The 17,920-nt window shown below is 49.3% G+C and overlaps 4 protein-coding genes across 5 annotated transcripts in view; 1 reads left to right on the top strand and 3 right to left on the bottom strand.

Moving 5' to 3' along the window:
• Ltb4r (leukotriene B4 receptor) overlaps positions 1-6,101 on the bottom strand; it is an 8,523-nt gene extending 2,422 nt beyond the window's left edge. Inside the window, exon 1 of the mRNA XM_031360957.1 lies at positions 6,042-6,101. The gene's annotated coding sequence lies outside the window, so the exon portion shown is untranslated. The remainder of the gene's footprint in view (positions 1-6,041) is intronic.
• Positions 334-6,064, bottom strand: Ltb4r2 (leukotriene B4 receptor 2). The gene is made up of 3 exons (XM_031360955.1): positions 6,042-6,064; positions 4,149-4,248; positions 334-3,786 (listed from the first exon to the last, which is right to left on the bottom strand). The coding sequence occupies exon 3, from the start codon at positions 3,768-3,770 to the stop codon at positions 2,694-2,696; it is 1,077 nt and encodes a 358-aa protein (XP_031216815.1). The 5' UTR covers positions 3,771-3,786; positions 4,149-4,248; positions 6,042-6,064; the 3' UTR covers positions 334-2,693.
• Positions 4,017-10,818, top strand: Cideb (cell death inducing DFFA like effector b). 2 transcript variants are annotated; one of them, XM_031360961.1, is made up of 5 exons: positions 4,017-4,227; positions 6,859-7,003; positions 9,580-9,726; positions 9,949-10,139; positions 10,298-10,818. In XM_031360961.1, the coding sequence occupies exons 1-5, from the start codon at positions 4,223-4,225 to the stop codon at positions 10,431-10,433; spliced, it is 624 nt and encodes a 207-aa protein (XP_031216821.1). In that variant the 5' UTR covers positions 4,017-4,222; the 3' UTR covers positions 10,434-10,818. The 2 variants fall into 2 exon arrangements, with proteins under 2 accessions (XP_031216821.1, XP_031216820.1); XM_031360960.1 differs by lacking the exon at positions 4,017-4,227 and adding an exon at positions 5,807-6,591 and having other exon boundaries at positions 10,298-10,813.
• Nop9 (NOP9 nucleolar protein) lies at positions 10,799-17,914 on the bottom strand. Its single transcript, XM_031360954.1, has 10 exons — positions 17,603-17,914; positions 17,027-17,470; positions 15,329-15,439; positions 14,644-14,785; positions 13,643-13,835; positions 12,698-12,838; positions 12,219-12,344; positions 11,833-12,069; positions 11,522-11,627; positions 10,799-11,224 (listed from the first exon to the last, which is right to left on the bottom strand). Exons 1-10 carry the CDS (start codon positions 17,847-17,849, stop codon positions 11,067-11,069), a joined length of 1,905 nt encoding a protein of 634 aa, XP_031216814.1. The 5' UTR covers positions 17,850-17,914; the 3' UTR covers positions 10,799-11,066.
• Positions 17,915-17,920: the final 6 nt, after the last annotated feature.

Here is a 17,920-nt window from a genome sequence, read left to right as displayed (position 1 = left end):
TATATATATATATATATATATACATACATATATATATAATCTTCAGAGTGAGTTCCAAGACAGCCAGGGCTAGACAGAGAAACCCTGTCTCGAAAAAAAAATATTATCTTTGTACTCCACATTAACAACATGCATGTGGCCGGGCGGTGGTGGAACATGCCTTTAATCCCGGCCCTTGGGAGGCAGAGGCAGGTGGATTTCTGAGTTTGAGGCCAGCCTGGTCTACAGAGTGAGGTCCAGGACAGCCAGGGCTACATAGAGAAACCCTGACTCGAAAAACAAAAACAAAAACAACAACAAAAAAGCATGTGGTGTGGTTTTTTGACTAGTGGGTTTTTAGATTAAGTTGACTAACTATGTTCTGTGTATTGTTGTGAGTTAGGGTAACATCATGATATAAAAATAGCATACTGGGGTCAAGGCCACCCTAGGCTATATGAGATTGAGAGAGAGAGACAGATCCACAGTCACGGGAGGGGAGGGGGTACAAAGAGAAAGAATATCAATGAGAATGTAAAAAAAAAAAAAAAAATCAACAAAGGGAACCACAACCTAATCCTGACTTCAGGTCAGACCATGACCGTGGTGTGGTTGGAGGAGACAAGCCACATCCAGCACTGGCCATTACAGGTTAGCCAACTCTCTTTGGTGTCTTCTTTTTGAGAGACACCCAAGTCTAAGTGATCTCCTTTGTGATACAAAATACCGATGTCTTCCCCTACCCACTTGACCACTTAGCAGCCCCGGTGGACTTTCTTACTAGGATCTAGGCAAGAATCCACACTTCTTTCCTATATCCCTACAGCCTTGTACCATCTGATTTCAACTCTGACAGAGAGAATGTGGGCTAAGCTAGGGGTATGCTGAGAACGAAGAAGAGACAGGATGGCCCAGGGCCAGCAGCACCTCCTTCCAGCCCTGCCACAAGAGCATCTAAGGATGGAAAGCCACCACAGTCTTCTACTCCCCTCAGGAAAAGAAAGGATGCTGGCTCTCTTTGAAGTGCCCTGTAGCACTAAGAACACATTCCTTCAGTCTGCCACGGGCCTTTCCATTTGTCATTCACGCTGTCACTTCTTAGGAAAGGTGAAAAGCAGCGTAATGGTGATCACAGACGTCCCTTGTGTTCTCCAGTGCCCTCACTTGCTGGCCCAGTAACTGTCAAGCAGAGGATATGATGAAAAGGGGAGCTGAAACCACAGCAAGAGAACAGAAGGCAGAGTTGAGGAAGGATCTCTCTGACCACATGGGGTGTGTAAGGCTAAGAGCATACAGCAGGGGAAGTTCAGGGACCCCTGCTCCAGAGCACCAGGACAGGATGGATTCTGTGTTTCACAATGGAGCTTCGGGCTCAAAGCTCCAGGGTCACGCACAGCCTTCCAAGCAGACCGTGGGTTGCCTTGGCACTCTCTCCCGGGCTACTTTCCACTCCATCTTCCTTAGAAAGCAGTCTTTCCTCCTTCTCCAGAGCCTAGGCATGCTAAGTACACTTCCTCCCTGATTCAGAAGTCACGTCAACCCTGCTTTTGGTGTTTGTAGCATGACCCTGGAGACTGGGTTCCCTTTTTGTGTGTGTGTCGGCCTCTGCCTGAAGGGTGAGAAACGTCATTGAAATAGAGCCCAGAGTAGCCACTTGGGAGGTCAGGCTTGCTGGGGACTGATGGGTATGGGAACAAGGAATTTTGAGGCCTAGTAAGAATGTTCTGAGCCAACTAGGAAGGACCGGTCATTTGTGTGCCCGTAACATTTCCTAAAGGAAAAAAAAAAAAAAAACCTTGCATTCTACTGTCCCCCAAATCAAAAGGGTCATTCAGGTTTTAGATCTGATAATAGGGAGATTCCAAAAAATGGAGGCTGGAAGTAATGGAGAAGGGTTAGGAACTTCTAACACCTTGGGAAGAGGAAAGGCAACAGGGAGAAAAGACAGAGAAAAGGAAGGAACCACCTCCCTGAGCATGACTTCCAGTTTTCCAGATTCCCCTGCCATTCCCACACCTCTTCCTCAACAACCTTCAAACTTTCCCTTGTAAAGCAAGTTCTGGCTCCTGGGCTTCTTCTTAGGCCTGGTGGCTTTTAGGGGCTATGCAGGGGTAGCCCAGGGTCAGAGGGAAGGGTTAAGTCTTGGGGTCCCAGGTTCCTTTACCCCCATCCAGTCATGTGCTTTTGTCTCAGTGCCAACCCCCAGTCAAGCAGGAACATTTTCCCTTCACGCTACACAGATTTTCTTCCCCCGCTCACAGGCCAGCTTCTTCCTCCTAAATGCATCTAAGAATTTATCCACCCCCTTCCAAACTCTAGAGTGGTTCTCCAGATAGGCCTGGGGAAGCAGGTAACCTGGATGGGGAAGCAGGACAGAAAGCCGCTGAAGGCTAACACCATCCAGTCCTGACCTGGCCCGGTAGAGAAAGATGGCTTCAGTACAATCCAGGAGCACACTTAAGCCATCAGTGAATGGCTTCCCAGTGTATTTCACAAGAATACCTACTGGCAACGTGTAAGTAGTGTTGGATACACGGATCCAGGCTGTACTGCAAGCACAAATTTTTGGGCATAGGTCATGGTCACCCTCACAATCCCATGGTCTGTGGGATTCAAACTCAAACTGGAATCAGAGAAGGGTCCCCAAGTACTCCAGAGCCCTGAGAACAATGAAAAGTGGTAGGGGAGCCCTGAGATGGGGTTTAGGGTCTAGTCTACCACTCCTGACTGTCTTTCTCCATCCTGCCCCCGCCTCCGGGGTCTCCATTGCCCCTGCCCTGCCCCACTACTTTCAGCCTAGGAGTAGTTCGGAGCTCCATGGTGCCCTCCCTAGAGCGGCTGCCCCCTCGGGCCTCCCCAGAGCCCTCGAAGAGTCGAGTAAGGAACCGAGGCCCCGCCCGCGGCAGCAAATCCCCCGCAGTGAAGACGTAGAGCACCGGGTTGACGCTGGAACTGAAGAAAGCCAAGGCTGTAGTTCCAGCGCGCGCCGCCTGGCCTGCCCCACCGAGCCTGGCCAGGCGTCCTTCCGGCGGAGCGAGCGCCGCTACCGCCTGTAGGAGATTGACGGCGTGGTAAGGAGCCCAGAGCAAGCCAAAGGCCAGCACGATGGCGCTCACCAGACGGCCCACCCGCGTGCCTTGTCGCCCCGAGCCCCAGCGCGCTTCCCGCAACCGCGCCAGCGTCACGCCGTAGCAGCCCAGCACGGTCCCAAAAGGCAGGACGAAGGCAGTCAGGGTCTCCAGGCTCAGATGGGCAGCGGCGTGCACCGCCGATGGGTGGCACAGCTGACACACGCGATCACCCCAGAGGTGGCGGTAGACCGCGGCAGGGACGGCGAGCACCAGGGCGGCCAGCCAGACCCCCAGCAGCAAGCGGCGGGCCAGGACCGGGCTGCGCAGTCGGGGAGCCAGGAAGGGCCGAGTTACGGCCAGGCAGCGCTGCAGGCTGAGCAGGCCGGTGAGCAGCACGCTGGCGTACATGCTGAGCGCGCACACGTAGTACACCACCTTGCAGCCCACCTGGCCCAGGGGCCAAGCCTGTCCGCTCAGGAAGGCCACAAAGAGCGGCGTGAGCAGCAGCACCGCGCCGTCGGCCAGCGCCAGGTGCAGCACAAGTGTGGCCGCCAGTGGCCGCCCCGCGGTGGGCCGCCAGCCTGCCAAGCTCCACACTACGAAGCCATTGCCTGGCAGTCCCAGCAACGCCGCCAGCAGTAGAAAGGCAGTGCCGGTGGCCCGCGAGCCCTTCCAGCTCAGCAGCGTCTCATTCCCAGGCGGACGGTAGCAGACAGACATCCTTCTAGGAGGGGAGCTGCAAGAATCCACGGAATGGGACATTCAGGATTGGGGCAAAGGCCCACACTGTCATCTAATGCTAGATGAGAACGAACCGTGCCTCCCCCAAGTTCTCGGCAGCTTGCCTCTCCTCTCTCCAAGAAACCAATTCAAACAGCTCCTTAGAACCTGTGGCTTCTGTTCTCAGTGAGCTAACCTTCTCCCTCTTGATGAGTTCCCAGAGGCCTCTGGTACCAAGACACTGATGTTCCAATGTAGACAGTCATTGTCTCCACTTCTGGCCGTCTGCATACCTGCCTCTGTATCCAATCTTAGTCTTTATATCTCGGTGCTAAGGTAGCTAGGAGGGAGTGAAGGAGAATGGGTAGATCTACTTACCCAGCTGGGAGAGAACAGCGTTGGAAGGTGCAGAGATTTAGGGAGGTGACAGGTGAAGAAGCCAGCTGCTGTGGATGAGGTACCTAATCCTGCCCCGTGCCTGTCACATTTGCAGAGAGAATGAGTCGAGAATGGAGAGGGACAAGATGGTGCTCACCCTGGGCCCTCCTTCATCCTACTCCTTCCCATCACTAACAGGCCCAGGCATGTGGAGGCCAACCTCCCCAGGAAGCAGGATAAGGCTGAGGTGCAGAGAAGGCGCTCAGCCTGCGGAGAAGAACAGGAGTACCTGCTAATGGCTGTTCCCACATCTCCTCCACCTCTAGCCCCAGTCCTTCCAGCCCACCTTCTGCAATGTTTATGTTCTCTAGCCTCATGGCTTGTAGGCAACAGAGAGGCAACCCAAATAAGGCACTCTCCTGGCCACTCTCCCTTTGCTTGTTTCAACCGTCTGTCCCTGCGGAGTGTCCTCCTCTGCTTCAGTCTCTTTGAGGGCCTGTCAGAGTCCTTCTACCCTGAAGCTATTACTCAGTTGCTGGTGACAACTTTTCAGTGTAAGGCATGATGTTCAGTCCTAAGGCTATGTATTCATGTAGGTGGAAAGAGCTTACAACCTGGTTTGGGGGTAGAGATCATAACACATGGGAGGGAAGAAGCATATTAAGATCGGAAAGAGGAAGGGCTGGAGAGATGGCTAAGTGTTTAAGAACACTTGCTGCTCTGCCAGAGGACCTGGGTTTGTTTTCCACCACCCGTGTTAGACAGCTCACAACTATTTGGAATTCTAGCTCCATGGATCCTAACACTGTCTCTGGCCTCCACATGTCTGTCTGTCTGTCTCTCTCTCTCTCTCTCTTATACACACACACACATACACACACACCCACCACATCAGGAAGAAGAGAGCACTTCAATGCATTGCACCCCATGACTAGCCATCAGGACCCTGGGGTATATAAAATATATAAGGCAGAATAATACTAGGGCATGTCCATTGTGGAAGGACTGCCCTCGAGGCATTATACCCCTCTAATTTGCCCTTGACTGGCACCTGTAGTGGCCCTGGCTGGGGCTCCAGCTGGCATGAGAAATGAAGTTGGCTAGGTCACAAAGCTGTCCAGGCACTTTGTGTTTCTCAGGACTCAGGAAGCTAGGAACTAGGAGAGTTGGAAGGCTCCCAGTCAGCAAAACAGGGACTATGCTCATCTAAGGGGTTTCCTAACAGTGAACCTCAGTTCCTGTGCAATTGACCATTGTGGCTACAGTTAACATCAGAAGTAAAACCTTGGACATCACAACGAAAATTCTTAGGCTGGGGAGAGGCTCAGTCAGCAAAATCTTGGCTACACAAGAGTGTCCTCCTCTGCTTCAGTCTATACAAGTATGAGGACTTGAGTTCAGCACCCAGAAACCGTGTTAAAGGGGTGCACGGTTTGTAATCTTAGTGCTGACAGATGGAAACAAGTGGGTTTCTAGGGCTCATTGGCCAACCACCCTAACCCTAACCGGCATGGCGATCTCCAGGCCTGTGGGAGACCTTGTCTCAAAAAGAAAGAAAGAGTTGTTACCCAAGAAACAATAGCCAAGTCCTTTGGCTTCCATATGCATGTATATGCTCCCTCTTCCTCTCTCTCAGCTACCATCCTGACACTCCTCTGATTAGTGTACTGTGGATCATAGCTGGAGATACATTAGTAATTAGCAAACCAAAAGAGATGACAGCAGTGTCGGCTCATAGACACTGAAGCAGGCATTTCTAGAGAATAAAGCCAGAAAGAAAAAATGTTTAGCCAATCCTTCTCCAACCAAGGAGTGGGTAAACAGAAAGGATCCTGGTGATGCTGGTTCTGTAGATCAGAATCCAGCCTTTCCTCTCATCAGATAGTGTCCCACCTTTCATTGTCTCCAGGTCTCTTCCACAACTTCAGCCCAGGCTTTTCCAAAGATTGCAGTCTATAATTTTCCAGTAGGTGGCAGCAGTCAGTAGGGCTCACATGGAATGCCCCATCTCTGGGAATGTGGATCAGAAATAGTTCTAACACTGTTCTAATAGAATCGGTTCAAGGTGGCCAATGTGAACCTCAAAGTAAAACTGTATTTGGATGAGGGGTGGGGGATCAAATATCTAACTTCATCCTTCGCTTCTCTAAAGAGACACAAACTGTGGTGACTTTGGCTATTTCTACCACTCCACATAGGCTCCTCCTCCTTCCCTCCTCTTAGACTTTGTCCCTCTTACTGACCAGGCAAGGGGGGTAGGGGAGTGGGCAGAGTCCACGCCTGACTCATCTCTCACTTTACCGGGGCTAAGATCTCAGCTTTATACAAAAAAGCAAGAACAACAGAGAAGTGCCCAGCCCCAAAGCAACAGGGAGGCGACTCACTTTCTCAATTCCTCTGCCATGGAGTACCTTTCAGCCTTCAACCCCAATGGCCTGCTAAGGTGATTGCTAACCCTTGCCTCTATACTTCAATCCTAGGGTTATGGGCAGACAAGGCAAACACAGTCCCAGGAAGACTCACTTCCCTGCCTCTACAGATTCCTCTGACTCTTAAACTACTATTTTGTTCTCCCTCTAAGTCTCTTCTTTGGATCTGTAAACCTAGACCCTCTAGCCACCCCTACCCCCCGCCCCCCGTTATCACCAGCTTTGCCAACCCCCTCCTTACTCCTTTTGACGTTTTTTGATGTTTTGTTCCCAACTATCAGGTCAGTATCCACTATGAGCTCTGAGTTAAGCCGTAGGGTCTGGAACTCCGCTCCTCCACCTCAGCGACCCTTCCGTGTCTGTGATCATAAGCGGACAGTCCGGAAAGGACTGACAGCTACCACCCGCCAGGAATTGCTAGATAAGGTAAGTGGTCAAGCTTCTGGGTTCCTGGAACAAGGAAGCCATGGGACTCAATGATAGTGGGACTGGGGAGCAGGAAGTTTGCAGGCTACATGATTGCCACCTCCTCAGAAGTCTAAGAAACAGTAAGCCAGAGAGCTATGCTGAGTAAATTTGAGTACATTATTTAGTCTCTGAGTAGTAGGTTTTCTTTGGCAGAGAAACAGTAGGTAAGAAGGGCTGGAGAAATGGGTTCAGAAATCATGGCGATTTGTATGTTTTCGTAGTGCTAGGAATCAAAACTCTAGGCAAGGGCTCTGCCACTGATTTAAATTCCCAGCCCTTGATTTCTATGAAAAAGCCAATTTCAAATCCTACAAATGCTACTTTTTAGCTGTCAAACACTGAGAAACCACTCAACCTCTCAAAGCCTGTTGTTTTGGTTTTGAAACAGGCTCACTTTTTAGCTCAGGCTGACCTTGAACTCAGAATAGAATCCTCTTGCTTCAGGCTTCCCAATACTGAGATTAAAAATGTCTGCCACAAAGCCCTAAAAAAAAAACCCGTTTTCAATGTTGGGTATCAAACCCAGGTCTTTCCGCATACTGGGCAAACAGCTTACTTCTAAAGCACACCTCCAGCCTTCTGGGTTTTTTTTTTTTTTTTTTTTAATGATTACTGAATAAGTAGAAAGTCCTTATAGATATCTGACAGACACTGGCGAGGGGATGCATCTCAGCTCTTATCTTCTTAATGAAGTCAGTCAACAGATAACTTGAGCAGATATTTGTTTAACAATCTAGTTAGTAAAGCTAAGCAGAATTCTCCGAAGATTGGAGCGGGAAGCAGCCTGGAGTTGTGTGTTGTGTTAAGTGGTATATTCTTGAGGTTAGGTGACTTTCCCAAATAAGAGTAGACTGGACCTTCCTTTTGGAGTATTTTCTCATGTGGTCCCCACAAAAAGAGGTATGGGAATGGAGAGATAACTCAGCAGTTAACACACACTGCTCTTACAGAGGACCGGGGTTGAGTTCCCAGCACCCACCTGGTGGCTCACAACCACATAACTCCAGCTCCAGATAATCCAATGTCCTCTTCTCCATGCATTCACATCTACATACCACAAACACACACTTTAAAAATAGAAATTTGCCGGGCGGTGTTGGTGCACGCCTTTAATCCCAGCACTTAGGAGGCAGAGGCAGGCTGATTTCTGAGTTCGAGGCCAGTCTGGTCTACAGAGTGAGTTCCAAGACAGCCAAGGCTACACAGAGAAACCCTGTCTCGAAAAACAAACAGACAAATAAATAAATAGAAATTTAAGGAAGTTGTGTCAACCACAGGACAAGTGATATGAGGTCACATCTGCTTAAGATTCACACCCTTTATTAGTGTTTACACACTGGTCAAAACCCTAGTGCCTCTGTTCTTGGTGCAAGGTAATGACTCAAGTGCAGTTTCAAGGATGTTTAGTCACAGAAGAGTTCTATGAGAAGGCACACCCACTAAGATGTGACTGTATCGTTCCTTGGTTACCTCATGCCCAGCTCCTTCTCTACAGGGTGGTCAAGGGTAACCTGATTCCTAGGAGAGGTGGACGATTTAGAAGTAGAGCTGGCACACCAATCAAATGTTTTAGGAGAGCACCTTGTGCTTGTTCCTCAAGAGGGCCTTACAGGAGCCAGTCGGAGCCCTGCCCTTCCTGATCACCCTGACTGTTTATGCTTAGCCAAAGCCTTTTCTTTCTCACCCTACTGCTCCTAGCCTCACTAACTAGCCCCAGTGTTCCTTCTACGGCTCACACATTTGCACTTGGCAAATAGTTTCACTTGGCCCCAGAAAGGTTAAATGGTGCCAACTTTGAAAACAGCCATAGAGAACAAGAAAGCACAGGAGGACACTGCAGATAAGATAGGTAAGACAGGTTTCATCTGGACAGATTTGAAGTCAGGGTCCGAAACTCTTGAAGTCTGGTTTTAACTTCTGGACTCCAGTGATCCTCCTGCCTCTGCCTCCTGAGCAGCTAGGACTGTAGGTGTACTACCACACCCAGCCATGACTGATTTGTCATTCAGTTCCAGTAGGAGTGGCTCAGAGAGGAGCAAGAGTAGGTGAACAGGAGCAAAAGGAAAGAAAGGTCTACTCTGTGAGGGTCCATAACAACTGCTGTTTCTGTCAGATGGAGATGGTCGCACAGACCTTTAATCCCAGCACATGGGAGGCAGAGGCCAGTGATCTCGAGTTTGAGGCCAGCTGGTCGAAGAGCAAGTTCCAGCACAGCCAAAGCTACACAAAGAAAGAACTGCAACTTTTAGGAAGGATGAGATAAAGTGCTCATGTCTACAATCCCAGGACCCAGCAAACTAACACAAAATTGCTAAGTTTGGGAACAGGTTGCACTACACCAACACCCTGTCTCAGACACCCATCTCCTCTCCTCCAAAAAAAAAAAAAAAAACCACAAAAAAATCAAAACAAAACAAAACAACAACAAAAAAAAGCCCACAGGGAAGATGGCAAAATGCCTGGAAGTAGAGCTGACATGCCAACTAGTGTCTGAGGCTGACGGGGCCTCCCCTCCTGCCACTTGTCACTGACAGGTACTGGAGACCTTGCTGCTACATGGAGTGCTAATGCTAGTCCTGGAGGAGGATGGGACTGCTGTGGACACTGAGGACTTCTTCCAGCTGCTGGAGGATGACACGTGCTTGATGGTGCTAGAGCAGGGACAGAGCTGGAGCCCCAAGGTGAGAGGCCCACAGGGCGGCTGCTTGGGTCTCCATTCCTTTCTGGTCCTCCCAGGCTTCTTCCCTCACCTATCACTGACCTTGGAGGCAGAGGCACTGGGGAGCTGTGAAGGACATCTGCTATTAGACGATGTTGGGAAGGCAGATCCAGCACTGACAGGATTAATAGTGGATGTCAGGGTATGAGGGCAGGTCCACTTCAATGATGGGGATGTCCCACAGAGTGGGATGTTGTCATACGGCCTAGGACGGGAGAAGCCAAAACACAGCAAGGACATCGCCCGCATCACCTTTGATGTGTACAAGCAAAATCCTCGAGACCTCTTCGGCAGCCTCAACGTGAAAGCCACATTCTATGGGCTCTACTCCATGAGCTGTGATTTTCAAGGAGTTGGCCCTAAGAAAATACTCAGGTCAGAGACCAACATGTTATACAACCCTAGAGTTCAGTTCAACCTCTCGGACTCACGTATCCCATGAACTCTCCCTTATCAACCCCCCACCCAAATGGTCCAATCCCGGGCCTCCTCTCAGCTTCCCTTAACTATCTAATCTCATCTCTGGCCTCCAGGGAGCTCCTTCGTTGGACTTCCTCACTGCTGCAGGGCCTGGGCCACATGCTGCTGGGCATCTCATCAACCCTTCGCCACGTGGTAGAGGGAGCTGATCGATGGCAGTGGCACCGGCAGAGTCACCTCCATTCATAATGAGATCACACTCTGAGCCTGTGCTGAAGGACTGGTTCCATGTGACATGTGAGGGTACTGAAGGGCATCATCAGGCTTGGGGCCTGCAGTGCACCCTAGGTAACCAGGCTGACTCCATCTTAACAGATGAGCACACTGCCTTGGTTCTCTCTAGCCTGTACATCTTCCTGGAGAATGCCACCTGTCTTCCCTCCATTCCTGCCTTCCACTTACCCTGCAGAACCACAACCCTGTCCCCTGGCCTCCTGACCCCACCATAACTGCTGCTTCATCCAGGTTCTTATGACGAATAGCCCTAAGGTCCTGCATATCAACAACTGTCCCCAGCTTTACTTCAAGATATCTTTCCCTAAAAAATAAAGATATTTCCAAGAAAAATACAAAAGTCTTTACCAGTATGCCTTGGGGGAGGGGAGAGAATAACAGATGGACATAGAGATTAACAGGATATGGCTGCCACAGTTCAGGCTGGCCTTGAATTCTTGATATTCTTGTTTCGCCCTCCGGAATAGTAGGTTTACAGTTTTGTGTATGTTACTACAACTGGCTGCAGTAAGACTTTTGGCTCTAATTTAAACCAGGAAGGATAAGTATGTCCCCCTCCCATCAAGACCTAGTCCCAGTTGCAAGGCCTCAGTCTTCAAGTATAGAGTTCAATGCCCGCCTCCGCTTGGCCACAGTACTTTGCTGTTGTTCCCAAGCCGCTCGTCTCTTCAAGAAGGTACTTAGGGCCACATTTCGAGCCACATGGTGGCCAAAAGGATCTTGGATCAACTCCTGGTTCTTTTCTCCTGTAAAGAGAACCACTCCTATTTAGCAACACCCATACTCAAAGACAAACTCTAATTCAGGTAAAGGGCCCTCCATTCTCCCCCAATGCTGACCCGAAACAGGAATAACGAACAGTTCACCCACTAGAGCATGAAAGTCAGATAAAGGGGAGGAGTAAGGGACTGTACAGCACCTCTGCAGAGTGCAGAAGCAGGCCTCTGAGAACTCAGAACCAGACCGCACTTCTGAAATCTGCGGAACCAATCAGCTACGGTGCAAAAGGAGCCTAGAAACCACCCAAGGGCAGTGGTACTCACCTAACTCAGCAGCAATTTCCTTCCGAGCCCCCAAAGCTGCTCCATTCCAGATGGCATCTAATACACGGCTGCCGTGGCGGCTACAGGCAAGAGCCACATACTGTCCCTGAATTGAGACAAGGAAGGTAAAACTCTCCAGGGAAGTACACAGTGTGCTCTGGGGATGGAGAAATAACTTCCGACTCCCAACGAGGCACAGTTTAAACAACACAGGAACTATGGATCCTGCCTCCAGCTCTCAGGTCCAATCCTGAGACTGGCAGCTCATTTCTCTAAAGTAGTGGTGGCGGGGACCAGAGCACAAGTCTAACCTTGAGGGTCTTCAGCACACGACGACGCTGCTTGTGTGTCACCGAGGGGCTAGTCAGGATGGCATCAAATACATGAGAGCCAGCAGGACTTTGGGCCAGAGTCAGAAGCTGTGGTCCAGTCAAGGCACTCAGACTTCGAAGTACAAGTCCAGGGTTGGAAAAATACAGCAAATGCTGGAGCAGTAGAGACCCAAGTACTGCCACCTCCTTCAGAGCTCTGGCTGTGGCCATTTCCACCTGGGAGTACAGTAATAGGGAATTAGGAACCAGGTGGATGGCCTCATCCTAGGCTACTGCACCCTTTTCAAAGGGGTCAGACATCTCATCTTAACCCAAGGGGTTTCCTAAGCCCTAAGAAGTCCGGCCCCCAAATAGCCCTATCTTACCTGATGTTCTGCAGGCACTGCCCCCTCCTCCTCCTTTAGTTCATAGTATACCTCATAAGTCAACAAAGAAGCAAAGAGAGGAACACAGGCTACTTGCCGGGATGGGGGCTCTGCACAATGGAATGCCTAGATAGGAAAACAAAGCATGATGACTCCTGGGATTGATCCCATCTCTAACAGCATGGTTTTCTAAACAGATAAGAAAGAGTTGACTCAACAGGAAAGGATGCTCATGACTGTAGAGTCTTGCCTGCCTTGTTCTTGCTCCCAGCCTCTGCACTCATAACCAAACTCATTGATCCCTCAAAGTTCTCTAAGTTCTGGAGGGTAAATTTCATTTCAGGGCTGTTCTTAGACTCATCTATCTCCCTATCTATAACTCCCTCAATATGAACCCTCCCACATCTGGATTAGACAGATCTAGACTATAGAGTTAGGTCAGAAAGGCATGGATGGGCTGTGAATTAACACCCACTCACCTCAAATAACAGCTGTAAGACCTGGGCTTGGTGAGTCCCAACCCTGCGGCAGGCTTCTACCAGGGCGACAACTACCCCTGGGTGGTCCCGGGCTAGCACCGCTTCCAAGGTAGGGCTCAGCTCCTCAAACACAAGGGACAGCTGAGAAGACATGGATTGAAGAATCACTGACAATCAATTAGTGACTTCCTATAAGGTTAATCAGAAAAAAACTTCCTACTAAAAAATTCTAGATAAGACATAAAAAACACTGTCAATATCAGAGTGTTCACTGTGCTGTGTCAAATCCCAAAGACAACAGCCATGGAGATACACCCTACCAGGGAAGAGTCTAAAAGTTTCTTCTGTAGAAGACAGGGAGAACCAAGGGCAAGGTGGGTCTAGAACTAAACCTGCCCTTCTACTCTGTGCCAACCCAAGGACCACAGAAAAAGCCTCTTGGTGGTAAGCAGCAAGAAAGCAAATACAGCATCAGGTCCAGCACTCTTGTGGATTTATAGACAAGAAGCCACAAAACATTCTAGCAGCAAACTAGAACTTAGCAGATTGGCAGTCAGATCTGAGAAGCTAAAACCAAACTCTAGGAGAAGGGCACCTCCCCCCTAATCTCTGGGAAACACCATTTCTCAGTCTGAATAACTTCTCATGGGTAGTAGGTAGTAAACTGTCAGAGAAGGGACAAGCACACAATAAAATAAGGCCCAAAAGTAGGACACTGGTGGCGCACACCTTTACACCTTTGATCCCAGCAGTCGGGATGCAGACATAGGTGGATCTTGTTGAGTTTAAGGCCAGCTTGGTTTACAGAGCAAGTTCTAGGGCTACAGAGAAACCCTGTCTCGAAAAACCAAATAATAAAAATAATAAAATAGCAACATAAATAAATAAATAAGACCCAATGATTAAGAATAGCAGAAAGAAACCCAGGCCATGTTTCCAACTTACCAGCTCAGGGGAAGTGACTGCATCCAGTAAGCGCTGCAAAGGGAAGTTAGCAATGGGATGCTCAGCCAAGGAATACAGCTGACCCTGGAAGTGATCCTTAAAGAGGCACTGGAGCCTCTCTGGTTCTAACACCAGCAGCACCTGCTCCAGGAGTCTCGAGCTTGTCTGATCCCGAAGAAACAAGAGCAGAGGGCTAGAGGTAAGAAGAGTGAGATGGGGGGCTAGAGAGCCGGCTCAGTGGTTAATAGTCCTTAATGTTCCTGCAGAGGACCTGGCTTCACAGGCCCTCTCCTGCTCTCCACTGCCCTCCACTACAAACATAGTGCACATACATATACACAGGCGAAAGACTCATACAAGTAAAGTAAAAATAAAGTCTTTATTCTTAAAGAGCTGAGTTAGGTGATGCATACCTTTAAGCCCAGCATTCAAGAGGCAGAAGTCAGTGAGTTCAAGGCCAACCTGGTCTATATATTGAGTTCTAGGCCAGCAAGTGCTACATAGACTGTGGCTTGAGAGGTTGCTCAGTGGTTAAGAACACATACTTACTGCTCTTGCAGAGGACTCAAGAAGTTCAGCTCCTTATACCCACAAGGCAGTTGACAACTATCTGTAACTCCAGTTCCAGGGGTTCTGACACCCAGAAGGCCTCTACTGACACTGCACACATGTAGTGTACATCATACATGTAAGCACAACTTCAATAATAAAAAATAAATCTTAAATAAAACTAAGTCAGGCACGGCTGGCTTTATTCCCAGCACCCAGAAGGCAGAGGCAGGAGGATCTTTGTGAATTTGAGACTGGCCAGGGCTACACAATTTGAGACTGTACCTCCCAAGTGGTGGGGTTAAAGGTGTGCGCCACTACCCGGCAATAAATATTTTGGAGGGGGGGAGATCAAAGAGTGTAAACTTCACCCAGAAACAGCTACACCACATTATCTCATTCATCTCAGACAACACCCCCAGCTGTGGTGACCCTTGAAGACACGAGCACACCTGCCATCTGCTGAAGAATTCCGAGAACTCAGGTAATCAATGACTGCATCGCAGAGGTGGGCACAGTGTTGAGGTAATTTGTGATGGAGGACTTGTAAGGCCACTTGAAGACAAAAGCTGGAGATCTTGTCAGTAATAAATACTGTAGAAAAAGGCAGAAATAATTTAATACTTTGACCCAAACCCAGATTACCTGTACAACCTCAAAGGTCAGCCAACAAGGAAGACTATACACACAAAAATGTCAACAGAGAATGCCTTATAGCATTAAACCTGACAGGGGTTAAGAAAGGAATGACCTGATTTAAGGGTCCTGCTTGGTGGACATTCCCAGAGAAGACCCTAGACCCTTTGCCTTCTTCCTTTCTGCGATGGTTCCTCTTGACTGTCCACTTGACGGGATTTACAATCACTATGGAAACTAACTTCTGGGCATTTTTGTGAGTGAGTTTCTAGAGTAGGTCAAAGCAGGTGGGCAGACCCACCCAACTGTGGACAGTACCACCCATGAGTGCAGCATTTATCTACCTGCTTCCTGACTTGATACAATGTTGCTTTATCATGATAACCTCCCTGACATTATAGACTGTACCCTCCAGCTGTGAGTCTAAGTTTTTCTTCCTTAGGTCACTTTGGTCAGGTATTTGCCTCAAAAACATGTAAAGTAACTAATACATCTTTTTACCAGCAATATCCTTTAGAAAGCAGGTGCTCAGGTCCTGAAGGCGATTCAAGAAGGTTTCAGGAACCTCAAAATCAGTTGGTTTACATTCCCGAGCTGAAGTCCTCCGAGTTTCTAAAGAAAGACCGAGATTACAGATAGCCAAGTAGGAAGGAAAGCACCAGAGAAGAATAAGGGCTCAGCCTGGATAGATGTGAGTGTCTCCTGTGGAGGAGTAAAATATTCTTTCATTTTTTTCCCCCAAGGATCTTTAACTCCTTTCGCTATGGTCCAGGGCTATTTCTCAGCCAGGATTTATAATACACCAAAACTAGACTTCACTTATACTATCTAAGTATATTCTCCAGTTTTTTTGGTTTTTTTGTTTTGTTTTGTTTTTTGTTTTTTGTTTTTCAAGACAGGGTTTCTCTGTATAGCTCTGGCTGTCCTGGAACTCACCAGGCTGGCCTTCAACTCAGAAATCTGCCTGCCTCTCCCTCTCAAGTGCTGGGGTTAAAGGCGTGCACCACCACCGCCAGGCGAGAATAAAATGTAAAAGGAAAGAAAATATCAGAAAAAGAGGTAGCATGTGGAAAGGGTATCTTTTTCTGAACTTTTGCTTGGATTCAACATTCACACACAAGTCACATCAGGGTTAAAAACAAACTTCCTAGCCGGGAGTAAAGCGCACACCTGTAGTCTCTGTATTAGAGAGGCTGAGGTAGAAAGTCAGATGCACACACCTGTAATCTCTGTATTAGAGAGGCTGAGGTAGAAAGTCAGATGCACACACCTGTAGTCTCTGTATTAGAGAGGCTGAGGTAGAAAGTCAGATGCACACACCTGTAGTCTCTGTATCAGAGAGGCTGAGGTAGAAAGTCAGATGCGCACACCTGTAGTCTCTGTATTAGAGAGGCTGAGGTAGAAAGTCGATAAATCTGACACCAGTATGAGCTTACACAGTAAGTTCAGACCGACATGTGCTACACAGTAAGATCTTGTCTAAAAAACAAAGCAGACGGGCAATGGTGGTGCATGCCTTTAATCACAGCACTTGGGAGGCAGAGGCAAGCAGATCTCTGAGTACAAGGTCAGCTTGGTCTACGGATCGAGTTCTAGGACAGCAGGAGCGGGGAAGGGTGTACAGAGAAACCCTGCCTCAAAAAACAAAAGCAAAACAAAAACCAAAGCCTAACAGCAGATAGCTAGGCATGGTAACACAAGCCTACAGTCCCAGCAGTTGGAAGGTAGGAGCATCAAGGTCAGCCTGTGCTACCTCACAAGTCAAAAGCCAGCTGGGCTATCTGGGAGAGGGTCTCAAAATATCAGGCCCACGAAGGTTATGAATAAGGGTGACTGCTACTAACCCTGACGACCTGAGTTCAATTCACAGAACCCACACAGTGGAAGGAGAGAACTGACCCCCACAGGTTGTCTTCTCCCCTCCACACAAACACTGAACTTCTTACTCTGATCAGTGGAAATAAAAATGTGAAACTCATTGCCTGCCCTGTGCCCTTGCTAGTAAGCTGTTCCTTGAATGTGAGCACATCCATCCTCACTAGGCACACTATTCTTTGACCTTCCAGGTTCTGTCCCAAGGCTCTGCTAATTCTTCGTGGTCAAGCTCCACCATGGAGATGAACTCTTCTGTTTACTGGCTTCTGAACTTCCTAAACACTCCTGCGCATCAGCTTCTCTTCTCTTTCTTACAATACTTACCAGACGACTGGGAGCCACGGGGCTTGACTCTCTCAGACTCCAGTAGAGTTCCTCCCAACACCTGCAGCAGAGTCCTGACCACGAAGCTGCCATGTGTGTCTCCACAGAAGAAAAGAAAATCATCACACACTTCAGCGGCTAGTCCCAGGACTAGCTCCTCCAGAGTCTTTGAAGGACTATCCTCCTCCTCTTCCTCCTCATGTGCCTCTGCAGGACTCTTCAGCAATCGAGGTAGCTGCAGCAAAACACTCTGTAATACGTGGACCCCGCACCGATGACAGGCCACGAAGCGTAAATTGGGGCGCAGAGCGGCCCACACTCGACACAAGGGTTTCAAAGGACTGAACCCCAAAAGCTCCTGCAGCATTTCACTACCAGTCCTGTTCGTGGCCAAGGCTAGAGCCTGAGCCTCCACTTCCTTCAAAATATTGCGCGCCATCATCTCTGAAAAACCGAACACACAAATAAACCGTTAGAATGAGAGGAGGATAAGACTTACCCATCACTTAGCCAAGAACTCCCCTGAAGGTTCCGTGTGTGGGTTTTACACTTAATCCATGGCGTAGCGGCCCCTACCTCGTTCTTCGGCGGCGTCCGGAGCCACTTTCAACGCTGACAGAGCCTGTCGGAAGTATCCGAGATCCTCCGGCCTCAGGTGCGGGAGAGCCTCGGGGGCCTGCTCCGCACGCGCAGCTGCCGGCAGCCGGAGACAACCATCGCGGCCGGGGGGGGGACGCCCCGAACCCCCGGCCGCGCGTCCCCGCCGGCCGGCACCTGAGAACTGGCGCCGCGCTTTGAGAGCGGAACGTGGGCCCAACCCCATGCGTGCTTAGGGACCAGGAGTTCACGTTTCCTGATTCCAACTCTCACAACCGCCGGCGCGCTCCTGACGCT

Source organism: Mastomys coucha, unplaced genomic scaffold (genome assembly GCF_008632895.1).
Source record: "Mastomys coucha isolate ucsf_1 unplaced genomic scaffold, UCSF_Mcou_1 pScaffold9, whole genome shotgun sequence".
In the NCBI taxonomy this organism is placed as follows: Eukaryota; Metazoa; Chordata; class Mammalia; order Rodentia; family Muridae; genus Mastomys; species Mastomys coucha.
This window is presented reverse-complemented; position numbering and strand designations above follow the sequence as displayed.

Coding starts and splice junctions, on each gene's coding strand:
- Nop9 (XM_031360954.1), bottom strand. CDS start 17,849: ATGGGGTTGGGCCCACGTTCCGCTCTCAAAGCGCGGCGCCAGTTCTCA. Junction 15,440..17,026: donor CCGTGGCTCCCAGTCGTCTG/GTAAGTATTGTA, acceptor GTCTTTCTTTAG/AAACTCGGAGGACTTCAGCT. Junction 11,225..11,521: donor GGAAATTGCTGCTGAGTTAG/GTGAGTACCACT, acceptor TTCTCTTTACAG/GAGAAAAGAACCAGGAGTTG.
- Cideb (XM_031360960.1), top strand. CDS start 6,551: ATGGAGTACCTTTCAGCCTTCAACCCCAATGGCCTGCTAAG. Junction 6,592..6,858: donor AACCCCAATGGCCTGCTAAG/GTGATTGCTAAC, acceptor CCCAACTATCAG/GTCAGTATCCACTATGAGCT. Junction 7,004..9,579: donor GCCAGGAATTGCTAGATAAG/GTAAGTGGTCAA, acceptor TGTCACTGACAG/GTACTGGAGACCTTGCTGCT.
- Ltb4r2 (XM_031360955.1), bottom strand. CDS start 3,770: ATGTCTGTCTGCTACCGTCCGCCTGGGAATGAGACGCTGCTGAGCTGG.